At 36.5% G+C, this 16,402-nt stretch overlaps 1 protein-coding gene across 1 annotated transcript in view; it reads left to right on the forward strand.

Annotated features, from left to right (window-relative positions):
• The window catches only part of SLC27A6 (solute carrier family 27 member 6), a 67,875-nt gene that overhangs the window by 18,690 nt on the left and 32,783 nt on the right, over positions 1-16,402 (forward strand). Inside the window, exons 2-4 of the mRNA XM_024247316.3 lie at positions 940-1,143; positions 4,410-4,568; positions 6,146-6,270. Coding sequence (XP_024103084.1) covers positions 940-1,143; positions 4,410-4,568; positions 6,146-6,270 — 488 coding nt within the window. The remainder of the gene's footprint in view (positions 1-939; positions 1,144-4,409; positions 4,569-6,145; positions 6,271-16,402) is intronic.

Raw genomic sequence — 16,402 nt, forward strand, 5'->3', positions numbered from 1 at the left:
CTACTCTGGAGAAAAAAATGATGCTTCACTTGCTTACACAAAAGACTGTATAGGAATGATGACATTGTTTCTTTTGTATCCCACAGAGTGTTGGGTACCTCAATGCTTAACTATTTCCTCATCAAGGATCCAGTCCCACCTTCTGTCTCTCTTGTTTTCCACCACTACTCCCCTCTTGAACAGATGATATTTTTTTCCTGGGTTAATGGGCAAATCAAGGTCTGGTTCAGTTTCACAGATTACCTCAACATAGTCTCACCTCAACAGTTGCTCCTTTGTTATCCTTGTAGCAGATCCTTCCTAAGGAACTTGCCCCTTTTTCTTTCTGAACCTTAAATTGCCAGTCACCCAGACTGAATTGTAAACATTGTACCCAATAGGTAATTTCTCAATCTTCACCTTTCTCTCTCACCCTCCCCCATTCTGGAGTCCCCTGTAACTTAACTTTTGGCTTTGGAATGATTTCTAAACCACAATGATCTTGTGATTTCAGAGCAGTCGGGGATTCTCCCAAATGTTTTGCATTACAGTGTAACTGAAGAGTAACCTACAGACAGCTTTTTGGAATAACTAGCTACCAAGTTGTACTTCAAGGAAAATGTTTAGTGCAGTATCCTGAATTTAGATTCAGACAGAGTTTTAAATAGTTTTATTTAAAAATTGGCAGGGGGAAACCCATAATTTGAATAATGGAGTCTCTTAAATTCAGTCTGAATTGGACTGCTTGCATTGGTCTGTCAGGTGATAACTAAATTTTCCTTTCAGTTGATTCGGTTGAAACAGAACCGTAAAATGGCTGTGATGTTACTTATCCAACATGAGAAGGAAATCAGCATTTTATTTACATTCTATCCCTGTTTCAATACACAAAAGCAACTCCAAAGTGAATGATTTGAGATTTAAAGTTTTCTTACCTCTTCCCAACCCTTTGGCTTTTAGATTTGCTTGGAACTGTAGAAGAAATCCTTCCAAGCCTCTCAGAAAATATCAGTGTTTGGGGGATGAAAGATTCTGTTCCACAAGGTGTAATTTCACTCAAAGAAAAACTGAGCACCTCATGTGATGAGCCCGTGCCACGCAGCCACCATGTTGTCTCACTCCTCAAGTCTACTTGTCTTTACATTTTTACCTCTGGAACAACAGGTATGATCCAATTCTTTTGAAGGCTAAAATGAATGTGACAAATTTGCAAAGCAACAGTGTTGGGCAAATTTCTACCATGGATAGTGACCAACCATCTGACAATGCATGCTTGCAAGAAGATGTAAGGATCTCAGAGGCTAGAACTTTCCAACTTGGATGGAAAGTTAATTATCTTAACTTTTACTTGAAAAGTCATCGTGTTCATTTGGCATTTGTCCCATTTGACAATATTTTCTTAAAGTTTGGTACTGCAAAGGTCACGGGAGTGTGCAAACACCTTGATTCAGTCTCGTTGCTCAGTGTATGATACTTGATACTTGATTTTTTGGGCAAGATCTTTGTTAGCTTCTCTGATCCTCAAATTTCTGATATCTAAAGTGAAGAAATGAGTTTAAATAGTTTCTACTGATTCTTTTGGATTTAAAAAGTGTTTTAATATACTTGAAAACAGTTCTCTATATTCCTGTGTAAATTATTAAATCCTAAGCATAATCCAGGTATACCTGCAATTTAAGCACCTGTTTCTGGCTCTCCTGATTTTGGTTAGGGTAATTGAATCATGTGACAAACAGGAACTCTTGAAGGCACTGCAGGTTTGAACTAAGATACAAAATAAAATCAAGTAAATAAACTTTATTTTAAGTAAACAACAGCAATAACAAGGAATAATAAAACTGCCTGAGAATTCAAAAGAAGGGCCTGTCACAGTGACTACTCACACCTATAATCACACACTTTGGAGGCCAAGGCAGCAGGATTACTTGAGGCCAAGTGTTTGAGACCAGCCTGGGCAACATAGTGAGACCCCATATCTACAAAAAAATAAAAAAAAATAGCCAGGTGTGGTGGCATGCACCTGTAGTACCTGCTACTCAGGAGGCTGAGGCAGGAGAATCATTCTATCCCAGAAGTTCAGGGTTACAGTGAGCTGATTACACCATTGCACTCCAGCCTGGGCAACAGAGTGAGACTCAGTCTTAAGAAAGAAAAGAAAGAGAATTCAAAAGAAGTGTTAAGCTTAATTGATTTCTAGGAAAAACTGAATGTTATTAATGGTAGCCTAAATAGGCTTTCATTATTAGTTTGAAGATGATTGGTGATTTGACTTAGACATATTAAGAGTACTCTGATACTTATTTCTTGTGCATAGGTTGTGAGCAACTATTGCATAGTAAAATTTTTCTTACATTTTAAAAATCTATGCAGTTCCTAACTGTAATCCCTTTTAGACTGGAGAATATAATTTTTTTTTACTATGATTAGAACTGTTTTGATAAATGAACTGAAAAGTGCTAATATGTATGTGGCTACTCTGTCCAGACTGAGGGAGCTTCTCTCTGAGATTCTTCAGGCTACCTAATCAGGTCTACTGAATAATAACAGGTCTAGAAGTTGGCAGATTGAATGGATACACAGTCCCTTAGGACAAAAGGAATGGAACTAGAGATGACAGCTACAAAATTTTAGAAAAGAAGGTGATGACTGAGTGTGGTGGCAGACACAGCAGACCCAAGGAGCTGAAGCTTATGGTGAAGCCTTGAAGAAAAACTCATTTGCCCCCGCCAAACCGCAGAAAGGCTCGGAAATTGGGTACTAGGTACCTCAAAGAGTAGAAAATAAATGTGAAACTATAAACAGGGAACTACGGGAAGTTTGTTTAAGAAGGAACTATAGTCCTGGATTGCTTCTTCCACCCTGATAGAAGTCTTGAGGCGTATTCTCTGAAAAAGATGAACTTCTGAAAATACCAGGAAGAACAGAGGTTTAAAAAGTAGGGGATATAAGAGAAAGTCTCCCTCTCTATAAATATGTATATATGTATATAGATAGATAGATATACATATATATATGTTCTCTTTAATATATATAACTTCTTTTAATGCTTGACTGTTTTAATCTTTAAGATTCTTGTCTGAGGAATCTGAATAGCCCACATGTAAAAATTGAAAGACACTGATCATGATGGATTCCCCCAACAGAATGTCCTGGACAGTGAAACCAACTAGTAAATAAGTGTTCTTCAGGCACAGAGATTCTAGTTAATATTCTGTTTGTTTATTTTGTGTTTTTATGTCTGCACTTTTAAATATAAACTGATAGTCAGTAGTCTCCAGGTATTTGAAAAAAATCCTCCTGAATATATTCTAGATTGGATTGAGACCAATACAAACCAAAGATAAAAACGATGTTGGAGAAAACTGACAAGATAGGAGAAATTTTCAAAAAATTATTATTGTTAATATTCTGAAAGGTGGAGACAAAAAAGTGTCAATAATATAAAAATAACATACTACAAAAAGAGGAATATTCAGAGAACACAAGTGTTGGAAAATCTCTCAAAAAGTAAAGCAAAATAGGTAAGAGAAGGAAAATAGGATAGACAAGATTAGGAAATTAGTGATTCTGTCCAGGAGGGCTGATCTTCAAAAAATCAAGAGTTCTAAAGATGAAAGGATGAACACACAAATAAATGTAACAGAAAAAAGCAATGGGCAAAAAGAACAGAAATAAGGAATGAGAAGAAGAGGGTGTGAAAATTATTTTTTTTTCAAATTCAAAAATATCTAGAACTATAAGACCTGAGTTGTTAGACTGAAAAGGCCTACAAATTTCCCAGTGAAATGGATAGATAAGACTGGTCCCAGTACAAGTCATCATGATATTACAGACTACTGAAAACTAATAGAAGATTCCAAAAATGAAAAAAGTAGAAATACCATGTTGCATCCAAAGGATAAGAAATCAGAAAGACTGATAATTGCTCAATATATATACTGGAAGTAAGAAGATTATAGAGCAATGCCTTCAAAGTCCTGCATAAAAATGACTTCTTACCTAGAATTCTTTACAAGCAGCCATTCAAGTGTATAGGTGGAAAAAAAAAGACATTTTCAGACACATAAGGACTGACAAAAACTTACCTCCCAAATGCTCTTTATCAGATAGCTGCTGAAACCAAATGTGTGCTACCACTCTAATTAATTTCTAGAATCTTAGATCTATCCAGAAAGGCTAACTATAAAATTACATAGCGTTTGAGATACAGTCCTACTTAGCAACCTGTCAAAGGAGCATTGCTAAAGTCAGAATGGCCTCTTTTACAAAGCAGGTAGACTACTTTGATATGTTTTGTGTCAATTGCTAGTGTGGTTGTTATCAGCATCATCTTCTTTCTATTACTTCCTTTCTAGTTATATGAGTATGTATGCATATGTATATGTATGTGTGTGTGTATATGTATTTCCTGTTCTTTTCTTTTCTTCCAGGTCTACCAAAAGCAGCTGTGATTAGTCAGCTGCAGGTTTTAAGGGGTTCTGCTGTCCTGTGGGCTTTTGGTTGTACTGCTCATGACATTGTTTATATAACCCTTCCTCTGTATCATAGTTCAGCAGCTATCCTGGGAATTTCTGGATGTGTTGAGTTGGGTAAGGCTTTATTTTCTTTTCGATAAGTTTTCAAAATGCCTAATAATTAGAACAAGTGTTTATTAACATTTGAAGTTCTATTGGTAGAATTTAGAGTGATTACATGCATATTATTTTATTATAACACAATATTTATTTTAAAAAACTACACAATTTTATGGCATATTCAGTGTTTTCCTGAGGTGAAAAGAACAGTTTTCTGAGGATTTGGCCATGTGGTTGGAGCTGGCTATTGGCTGGGCTTCTCTCTCCTTCTGGTCACTCACCCTCAAACGAACTACTCCCAGATTCCTCAAATGTGGTAGAAATGTTCCAAGGGAGTGAGTGTGGAAGCTGCATAAATCTTAAGGCCTAGTCTTGAAAGTCACATAGGTTATTTCACCTTCATTCCATTGATCAAAGCAAGTCATGGGCCAGCCTAGATTCAAGATTCCAGGGCTGGAGAAATAGAAGCCACCTCTTGAAGGGAGAAGGAGCAAATTTACATTGCAAAAGTAAGAACCCTGAAGAAATTGCTGAGGCCATCTTTGCAAACAATCTGCCATAGACACTCAATAAATTAGTTGGTAGGGCTTGTGACTCAGTAGATTCCATTCATAAACATGCAAGATTATGTGTCAGTTTGTAGACCTCACATAATATGCAAACAGTGGAGATCATTTGCTACTTGTATTTGTCTAAAATGCTATAATTTTTAGAATTGAATATTTAGAATATGATCAATATCCACCATAAATAAAGATGAGATATTAAAAGACATTAAAATCTTCGGTGGACATACATTGTTGTCAAAATTAGATTCTGCAGTCATTTAAGAACTTTTTTGTTAGTACTATCTTGCTAATTCAACGTTACTAACAGTTGACCTCAAGATATGTTGAGGTGGCCGGGCGCAGTGGCTCATGCCTATAATCCCAGCACTTTGGGAGGCTGAGGTGGGTGGATCACGAGGTCAGGATATTGAGACCATCCTGGCTAACACGGTGAAACCCTGTCTCTACTAAAAATACAAAAAATTAGCCAGGCATGGTGGCAGGCACCTGTAGTCCCAGCTACTCGGGAGGCTGAGGCTGGAGAATAGTATGAACCCCAGAGGCAGAGCTTGCAGTGAGCCAAGTTCGCACCACTGCACTCCAGCCTGGACGACAGAGCGAGACTCTATCTCAAAAAAAAAAAAAAAAATGTTGAGGCTGTTTTAAGGTTTTAAAAATGAATAATATGTATATATTCAAGTTCAAAAGTAAGTGAATATTCTTGGCTTCTATGAAGAAGGATGACTCTTATCAATAGCCATGCTCTAATACTTTAACCCTTACTTATTTTGACTGTTGCTTTTCTCCTGTGTATCACAAAAAGCATATTTTCAGTCAAAACATAGAATTACAATATTTTTAACAGAGTTTTTGGATGGTAAAAATCAGTGTTTCCAAATGAGTTTGATATAAATTATTGACGATGAGTTATTAAAGTTTTAAAATGAGCATACATGTTCTAGGCAGAGAAACATCATTTATGTTTTATGTTCATTCTGCCCTTGAATTTTTTTCCCTAGTGCCTGTTTTTGTCTTTTCTTATAGGTGCCACTTGTGTGTTAAAGAAGAAATTTTCAGCAAGCCAGTTTTGGAGTGATTGCAAGAAGTATGATGTGACTGTGTTTCAGTATATTGGAGAACTTTGTCGCTACCTTTGCAAACAATCTAAGGTAGGCGTAATCATTATCAGAAAAAAAAATTTGTCAGAAAGAATAAGTATTGAGATAGAAAAGGTTATTTTTATTTCTTTGTTTATACTCTACCTTTGTTACTGACAGGTCTTTGTTCTTAGAGCTCCCAAGATAGTGGCAGGTGCTACCTAGATGGTGGCGGGCGGCTCCCGAGATGGTGGCAAGCCTTTTGTTCTCTGATCTGGGGTTCTTGGCCTCACAGATTCCAAGGAATGGAACCCTGGGTCATGCGGTGAGTGTTATAGCTCTATTAGAAGCCATGGTTCATGGAAGAGAACCGTGGAACCCAGCGACTAGTGTTCAGCTGGATTAGGACAAACCCGGGCACTTAGCCGCTCAGGAAAAATGGCGAGCCTCAAGCCCGATGGGGAGTGGCAGTGGGCATCTTGGTGGATCAGAAGCAGAGAAGACACCCTGCTGGATCCAGAGGGGTGGAAGTCAGCAGTGGGGCTGCGACGGCAGAGATCAGCAGTGGTGGACGGCGAGCGAAAGCTCAGCTTGAGCCGGAATAAACACAGACCAGAAGAGCATGCAGTTGCAAGACAATAGGGTGAAAACAGAGCTCCCATACAACGGGAGGCGACCCAAAGCAGGTTGCCACTGCTGGCTCCAATGCCTGGGTTTATATCCCGATCTTTGTCCCTCCCCCTGTGCTCTCAGGTGATAGATGATTGACTATTTCTTGACCTCCTGCTTTTAGCCTAATTGGTATTTTAGTGAGCTCTCTGCTACCTGATTGGCCGGGTGTGAGCTGAGTTACAAGCCCCGTATTTAAAGGTAGGTGTGGTCACCTTCCCCAGCTAGGCTTAGGAATTCTTTGTCGGCCTAGGAAATCCAGCTAGTCCTGTCTCTCACCTTCTTTCAGAACATAATTTAGCTGACTTACAAAGATGCATGCAATACCCCAAGATAAAATAAGACAAATGAAAGAAAATATACAGAGAGCTATCCAAGAATGTACTAATGAGCTTTGTACTGTAGCAGGATAGGACAGACCTAAAGACTTTGTGTTTAGACTCAAATTAAAATTTGTATAAACATAACACGCATCAGATTATGAAATTAGATTCATGCTATGTTTACAGAAAGCAATTATTCTAAGGTTAAAATAATCTTTTAAAATGCTGTTCTTTAAAAAAATAACTACTGACCATTGACACTGATTATAATTTATTTTCTATTTTTTCTTTTGAATAAGTGATTATATTAGGATATCTTTTTGTTTTACTTTAGATTTAAAAAAAAAACCCACATTGCTTTGATTTACACTTGTCTCCTTACCTGAAGAAGTCATTTCTACATTCTTTTGATCAACTGCCACTATCTGAAAAACAGATAAGCAGAGACAGTTGCAATAGCCTGAAGTTTATCTTTATTGGTTCATTTGTTTTTTTGCCCTCAGAAGTTATTTTCTTTTTCCTGGTTTCATTTATCTCTCCAAATGCTTCTTCTTTAACTTTATGATTTTCTAAACATTCTTGAGACTATAAAGAAGTGACTTTCTTAAATCAAATTTATTTAATTCTTTATATTATTTTATTATTATAAATTATTTATCTTTAATTATCTGATTATTTTAATCATCAGATCCACATCAGCCCCTTCAAGAATGACAATAGAGTGGGATATTGCCCTACGTGGGGTGGGGCAACAGAACGTTGGCTTTTGAGACCCACCTTTCCTAGACTAGAGGATCTCTCACTTATCACCTCTGCCATCATCACATCTGCTTAAGGCATGAATGGTGTGCTGGGATATCTTCTCTTCTCTTTGGCTAAAATCTGGACATGTAATTTTTCAATTAATTACCCAGAGCACAGCTGACACTAGGCTGGAGGCATTTAAATAAGACTTTTTCATTTTGAGCTTGGAGTTTACCAAGGAGAAACCTCCAGTCGAGCTTCTGACCCACCTCCATGTGGCAGAAGCCATCCTTACTCATTTTTTGTCTGGAGTGCTTCAAATAACTACAGATTCCACAGATTCCTGGCCAAGACAAAGAGTTCCAGATAAATGTTTTACATTTTTTTAATTTTTTTTTCTTCAAGGAGACCTTGCCTCAGGTAAGGGATGTAGTCTTAACCTAAAGAACCCCAATAATACACTTAGAATGCCACAACCACACGTATTTTCTCTTCTTGTTTTCATTGTACTTTTTGGTAATGTGATATCTGGACTAGGTTAATTTAGGGAATTAATGCCCTCCAGTAAGATTAAGGTCACCTTCAGTTGAGATTTCATGACTTTAGTACAGAACACAGTAGGTGCTACCTAGTGAAGCTCATCTGCTTTCTAAACCATGTGCTCCACCATTCCTGTTTCCTCTCATCCTTTAATAGTGACATCAGTTTGGGTAATGTCATTGCTCAGTAAATATTTATTGAATGGTTGAATACATGAATTTACTTATTTCTAAAACTTACCAACTTAAATAATGCTGCATTTAGTATCTTCATGCAATTGAGCTAATGTAGGTTTTCAGAAGTGAATGTCAATAGCCAAAGTATATGGATACTTTTGCAATTTACAGAAAATATTTCTAAATTGCTGTTCAACATGGTTGAAGTGATTTAGAATCTCATGCACATTGTAGGAGTATGCCTGTTGCACAGTGTCTGTCAGTACTGAGTGTTATTAAAAATAGTGGTTTTCCAGTTGTGTTTCTTGGAAAACTAGAAGCTCTCTTAAGGTCCCTCAAAAGTCCTTGAAACATGGTGAGTAAGAGTAAAAGCAGGCCAATTTCCAAGGCCCACCCTTTCAAATATCATGAATTAAACCCAATTTCCTGAGCTCCTCAATAATACTTTGTTTGAACAAAGGATGCCTCAGTGGTTTTTAATTAGAAAAAGTAAATTAGATTATTTACTTTTGTTTATAATTTTGTAGACTAGAAACAAACATATATTAATGTGCTCTGTTAAGATTACTGGCAAGGCGGGACAGTTTTCCAGCTGTATTTCCCTTTAAAAATGTCTCTTTTGTGTCTTGTACTCATTTATTTGTCTGGTACATAATGTTTTACCTTATCCATTTGACCTCCCACTTCATATAATAAAGGTATTAATAGTTTTTCATATTGATTACAAATCTTTTCTCTGCGTTTTTCTTTAAATTTTTTAAAGAAATGAAATATTACTTTTAACTCTCTGAATCTGTATTGCACTAATTTGGAGGAAATATTATAGCTGCAGAGAATTTGAGAGAACTGAGAATTTAAAACAGAATAACTGATTGCTTTTTAATTAATTTAATTTTGGGGGGTGGGCATGGTGGTTCACACCTGTAATCCCAGCATTTTGGGAGGCCGAGGTGGGCAGATCACTTGAGGTCAGGAGTTTGAGGTCAGTCTGGTCAATATGGGGAAACCATCTCTACTAAAAATACAAAATTATTTTTTTGTAAAATACAAAGATACAACATGGGGAAACGATCTCTACTAAAAATACAAAAATTAGCCAGGCATGGTGGTGAGCGCCTGTAATCCCAGCTACTCGGGAGGCTGAGGCGGGAGCATTGCTTAACCCCGTGAGGTCGAGGCTGTGTGAGCCGAGATTGTGCCACTGCACTCCAGCCTGGGTGACAGAGTAAGACTCTGTCTCAAAAAAAAAAATTTAATTTTTAATTTTAATTTTTAACTAAATCTCTTCAAAGAAAAAATGATGTTTATGAAATAATCTGCAAATGCTTACCTGAATACAAACTGTGGAGGAAAGAAGGAAATAAATACAGCTTTACCCAAAGGAAAACTTAATAATGTTTTTTTAAGCAGAGAAGCTTTGTACTACCTAATCCCCTTTGTTGAAATCACACAAAATGAGTACAAGCTGTTCTTGGCATTAAAAATTAGGGAAAGGAGAAAGTCATTCTGTTATGACATCTTTTCGTTTCAAGGAGATCTTACATTTTTGCTGTCCAATATTCCTTTCAATGACATTGCCTTGAAATGAAGGGGCAGTTTCTGCTGCCCAGCCAGCACATCAGTGGATTCAGGTAGAGCCAGAGAATGAACACGTGACATGGTCCTGGTCCTTACCTTCAAAGAATTAAAATTGAATGTCTCATAAGCCATGGTTTGAAGCCCCACAGACAGTTATTTAAAAGAAAGCAAAACCATGTGTTTTTAAAATAGATTCAGATTTGTTGACAATCTCAGGGTAAGTAGCATATTCCAAAGGAAATTTACCTGCAGGCAGAAGTCAGAGTGTGAGTTGAATGTTTATGTGTAGTTGCACAAAGACTCCCTAGGGTTGGCTTTCTCTGGCCAGAAGCATTTATCCATTCCCATCTCTCAAACATGCACCCCATTCCCCACTGCTTCTCTTTTTCAAAACTCCAGTTACAAAAGTTCTTTTGGCATAAACATTAGATGTACTTCTTTAAAACTGCTGGCAGCAGCATTATCTTCAGAAAAAGAGACTGACTCCTGTTAGTCATGGTGAGATGAAGTTATACTTCTCTTCTCCTGAGACTAGGAAAACAGCTCTCCCTCACTTTTAATCTTCCAAGTTTTCTACATCACTAAAGCACCATCATACAATCTGATTGGGTCTAGTTCTATATTTTCTTAATACTAATGTTGTCTTTAATATTGATTGGTGAGGAATGTGTTGGAACTCTAGACATCAGTGATCCTCTAAGGGAGTCTTGCTGCAGAGTTTGTCTTATATAAACAATTCTACCTAACACAGTCAACAGCCATATCTAGGGATATATCTAGGGATAGACCATATATGTAACATATTCATTTACTCATTCATTCTTTCATTCAAGTAATATTGTAGGATTAGATATACAGGGACACACAGGACAAATCAGACCGCTTCTCTCTTAGAATTTATACTCTCTTTGATGAGGGGGAGAGAAAATAAACCCAGCAAACACAGAGGAAAAGTAATTACAGACAATGACAAGGGTTATGAAGAAACAAAACAGGGTGTGGTGATGGAGAATGATGGGCTGTGGGAGTAGGACATTGCTAATTAGATTTAGTGGTCAGGGACAGCTTCACAGAAATAGTAATCCATGAGCTGAGGAACTGATATGACAAGTGGGATCCAGGCACAGAAAAGCTGGGAGGTTGCAGTCATGACAGAAGAAACTGAAAAGGAAGAGGCCCACAGAAAACACCACCTGAATGTTTGAAGGGAAGGAGGGTATGCTGGGCCATCCATTGACTAGATCTTGTAGGGCTTGAAACTTTGTAATCTTGGAGGAGAAACTTGGATTTTATTCCCATCAGAGTAGTTGAAAAAAGCTGAAGGAAAAACTGGAACAAATTATACCACTTTGGGATCTATTTTGACGGAAAGCTAACAAGACTTGTTAGATCAAGGATAGGAAGTGAAGGAATGGGTAGAATCAAGGATAAGTCCCAGGTTTTTGGTTCAAACATCTAGGCAAATTATGAACTATTTGCTGAGCTGAAGAAAACTGAGATTCAAGGAATTAAAATTAATTTTTTTGGATCTGTTAAGTTTGATATATTAGGCATCCAGATGAATAAGCTAAATAGGCAATTGGATGTAGGAATCTGAAGCTCGAATAGTACAAAAGAGAGGACCTAATTAACAAAGCAAGGACCTATAGTGTGATGCATGTATGATGCTTATTTTTCAAGCTACTATTTGTAGTTTGACATTTAGGCTATATAATTTGTCTATATATGTCAATGTAGAACACCCACATTTTGATATTCTCAAGGCATAGTCTATACTTATTAGTAATGCATTTTCTAAAAATTATATCCCTTTTCCTTATTTTGTTTTCTTAAAAGCTAAGAAATTCCCTGGGAGCCAGAAAACATCCTTATGATTCTGAATACTTTTGGTAAAGAATATTGAAATTTGACAAAATGTCTTACACTTGACTCCCATTATTAAAAGAGAGGTATTTTAAACTATCAGTGTATTCAATAAATATTTTTATTCATCTTTAAACTATAAAAATTGTGTTAAATTTTTCATTAGTAATGCTTAGACAATCCTGCAGTGAGCCCCTAAGAGTTTACAGGGTTTTTTTTTTTATTATTTTATTTTGTTTTTCTGAGGCTGACAAGATGAAAATTTTGGAACACAAGAAGCGATTTATGGCAGTGTGAGAGTGTTTAAGAGTTCAGTTAGAAAGGAAACCTGCTTTCTTTTCCCCAAAAGAATCTATCATTCAAGAGTTTTCTTTGTCATATCTAGATATGATATGGAAATGAAGAAGATTCAGTAGTGCCAGAGAATAAAATTCCAATAGGAGAGATCGAATGATGCTAATTTGATCTTGGTATCTTGAACTTGTTTGTTTGTTCATTTGTTTTGCCAGTTACTTTTTGAATGGGACCAAAGACAGTCATAAGCTAAAATCTTGGCTTTACCTTGTACCTGGTTAAGTGCATTCTATTTATTCTTTTTTCTCTATTGAAAATGGGCATATTAAAAATATTCGCTCTTTCATCACATTTTCATTTTCTTAGTTTCTACATAACTTCAAGTGTTTTATCATGTTTTCTCCTTTTCATGTCCTGTAAAAGATGTAATCTATCAAAGCACTAAGTTTTGGAAAACTTTTCCCACCACATTTTAGTAACTTTTTAAAAATAGCATTTTAAGATTAATGTAAACTTTAATTGTTATCAAGATGTTCTGACATAGTTTCATTACAATTCTCTGTAGCCTTCAAAACAATTGATTTTGCCTGTAAGATCTAGTTACTTAAAGATATTTATTTTTTTTATTATTTCTATTCCTCAAATATTTGAAGCATATTATTATATGGTTGAGAAAGTAATCTCTCTTTTAAAACCCAGTCTTCCTTAAATAAGTCAAAGATATGTTTACATTGTCATAATAGATATAAAAGCATTTAGAAAAGTTGGTAAGGTGCCAGAAACTCTTTCCAGCTTAGAAACTGTAAATGTAGAAATACAAGGGGCTAACATAAATAGCTGTTAGAAGCCTGAATGCTAGTGGAATTACACGGGAATTTGTGAATATTTTGGAGTGTTTTAGAACTATGTGTATATATTAAAGGCTTTTTATAAGTGCTAATTTTAATAGTTAATGATTCACATTTCATAGGTAGCAGTGCATGTAAAATATACACGTCTTTTTCTATCTGTCCTTTATGCCATTATGCTAATTCCATTGAGGATACATATATCCCATCTTTGTAAAATTTCCAAAGAAATTTAGCTTTATGTAGGAAACCATCTGATAGTGCATTGGCTATGGAATCTAATGACATAGGCTTAATTTTAAGCTCCTGTTGTTTGACTTTCAGTTACTCACTTCTCTTCTTTAAGCCATAATTCTTCTGTTTATATAAAATAAGTAACAATACCTACTTTTTCTAATTGGCCCTTGATTCTCATAATCCAGTTATGAGTTATATGTGAAAAACTGTAAACAAGGAAGCCAAATACAAATGGAAGGATTTTAAACAAAATGTAGGTTGAGTGCAGTGGCTCATGCCTATAATCCCAGCACTTTGGGAAACCAAGGCACGAGGATTGCTGGAAGCCAGAAATTTGAGACCAATTTAGGCTACATAGTGAGAGTCCCATCTCTACAAAAAAAAAAAAAAATTAGCCGGGGTGGTGATGTATGGCAGTAGTAGTCCATGCTTTGGTGGGGGCTGAGGTGGCAGGATCATTTGCACCTAGGAGTTTGAAGCTGCAGTGAGCTATGATTTCATCACTGCCCTCCAGCAGCTTGGGTGACAGAGCAAGACCTTGTCTCAAAAAAAAAAAAAAAGTAATGTTTTACGTGAATGTATTTATAAAATTAGAGTAATTTTGTAGAATGTATTTATAAAATTACAGTAATTTTGTAGGTATTGAAAACTAATTGATCTTTGACTAATAAAAATTACATAATACTGATTGTAAAATTCCATATAAATAGATCATGATCATTTTAAAATAAAACTTTAATAATAAAATATTAACAATTTTATAGTGGCTTGTCACAAAAAGACTAAAACTAAAAAACCAGAAACCCTAAAAATATTATGCATATCTCCTCTTGGATTATGTATTCTTATTGTAGATGTGGTGTGTTAGTAAGATTTTCCCACATTTGATGTTAATTTAACATTTAAAAACTTATGTCCAGGATTATTTCTTTGAGTATTCATTTGCTATTTTTCACATTGCCTATTCCCTAAATTTTCTATTCCTGAACTTCCTTGCTATGGACACATAAAGTGAAGGTCAGAAATGGTTAATCTTTGCTCTGCAGTGAGGGCTTATCAGGAAATACAAGAATATTCAGCAAATGATAAACTATTAGAATTCTCCATGATCACATCATTTTTATTACCAGCGGGGGTAAAATACGATGAATTAAGATCAAGGATTTAATTACAACTTTTCTATTAATTTACCACGTGACATAGGGCAATTCATTGAATTAATTTATTTGCCCCTTGGAGTTGGGGAGCCTGAAATTTAAGCCTAACCAACAACCATGTCTTATGAGCTTTGTGATCTTGGGGTAGTTCTTGTTCTTTCATCTATATAATGAATGTAATAACAATTACATCCAGAGGTGATAGGATGATTAATGAGTTAACTCAAGTAGAAAAAGGTTGACTACAACAGGGGGTGCTCTCTGGAAGAAGCCTCACAAGATTTTTTTATTATCATAGTGAATATGCCAAAACTGAAGATGTAGTCTTCAGCCTTCCAGGACCAGAACTCAATTTATCAGTACATGTCTTTAGGCTGGACTCATATAAACCAGGCTCAAGAATGCCAGTTTATGGCTTCAAAGTCTCTTCATTGCTGGACCTTCCCTGATCTTCTTGACTAAATGTTGGCATGTCCCAGACTCACTTTCAAACCTTTACTCTTTACACTCTATTGTCACTCCATGGATAGGCTCCTGGTTGCAAATACCGTCTACAACTTAACTCTCAAATTGGTATAGTCAATCCTGTCTTCTCCCTTGATTTCTAGTTTTTTATATCTAGATTCCTACCTGACATGTCCACTTAGAAATCTGACATCTTACCTCAAAAATAGCCAAAGTCCAACTTTTTACACCCCAACTAGTTTATTCCTTGTTTACTCCAGCCTATCTGCCTCCTTGCCTTTCCTTCAGTACACCAGGACTTTCCTCCCTTGGACTGTTCCTCCCCTGGATATTGTATAGCTCACTCCCTAACCCATCAGATACCTCCTCAGAGTGGGCTTCTCTGACCTCAAGCTCCACTAATGTCTGTTTTGGTCACGCTACCAACTTGATGGGCTCCCTACCCAAAGTTTGGATAGACTGATGTTATACATGCATCAAGAGAATACAAAAAGGTTAACTACTGACAGACCCTTCTGAGGAGAGAAGCAAAGAGTTCCAAGCATGTCCAAAAATGGCTGGAGAGCAGGGGAAAAGACTGGTTCAACTTTTATTTGATAAAGGAGCATCACTAGGGTGAAAGTTGCTGGGCATTTAGGCCTGTATATGTTGATCTGAACATACAGCTGGTGCCCAAAGAAAGAGCACTGGGCATTCTCATCAGCTTGCTGAAGAGGAAAGGATAGTGATGCAGTGTGAAAGCTGTGAGCAGTCACGCATGAAGAATGGAGATGGACACTGGATTATGAGGTCTGTCTTCTTTGTGAAAGTGTCTTCTTTCACTGCTTTATTTTTCTTCCTAGAGCTTATAATTCCATTACATGTTTTATATATAATCTTTCTTTATTCTCTCTTAATCTTCTTCCCTCTACTATTACATAAGTTCCATTATGTATTATTATATCCTTCGTGCCTAGAATGGTGCCTGACACACAGTAGATCCTCAACAAAATTTGTTCATATTTAAACAAAAGAGAGTAGCAAATAGAGCAAGTCCAGTTGCTGGGATACTTGTGTGCTCGTGACCAATATAATCTTTCCCTAGTCTCAGACCTGCAAGGAAAGCTAAATTCTACAGAACGTTGGTGTTTCTGGAGGGGACAAAGTCCAACAAGGGAATTTGGATAAATCAAAGTTTCTATCATTGCAGGCAGGAAGTTGGGACGCTGATGCATTCTGGTCACTGCAGAAATGACCTTGCTAATGGGCCCCTGCATTTTTCGGAACTTTTCATTAATGAGCGCTGGTAGTTGTAGTTCAGGTGACAATTT

Source organism: Pongo abelii, chromosome 4 (genome assembly GCF_028885655.2).
Source record: "Pongo abelii isolate AG06213 chromosome 4, NHGRI_mPonAbe1-v2.0_pri, whole genome shotgun sequence".
Taxonomy (NCBI): Eukaryota; Metazoa; Chordata; class Mammalia; order Primates; family Hominidae; genus Pongo; species Pongo abelii.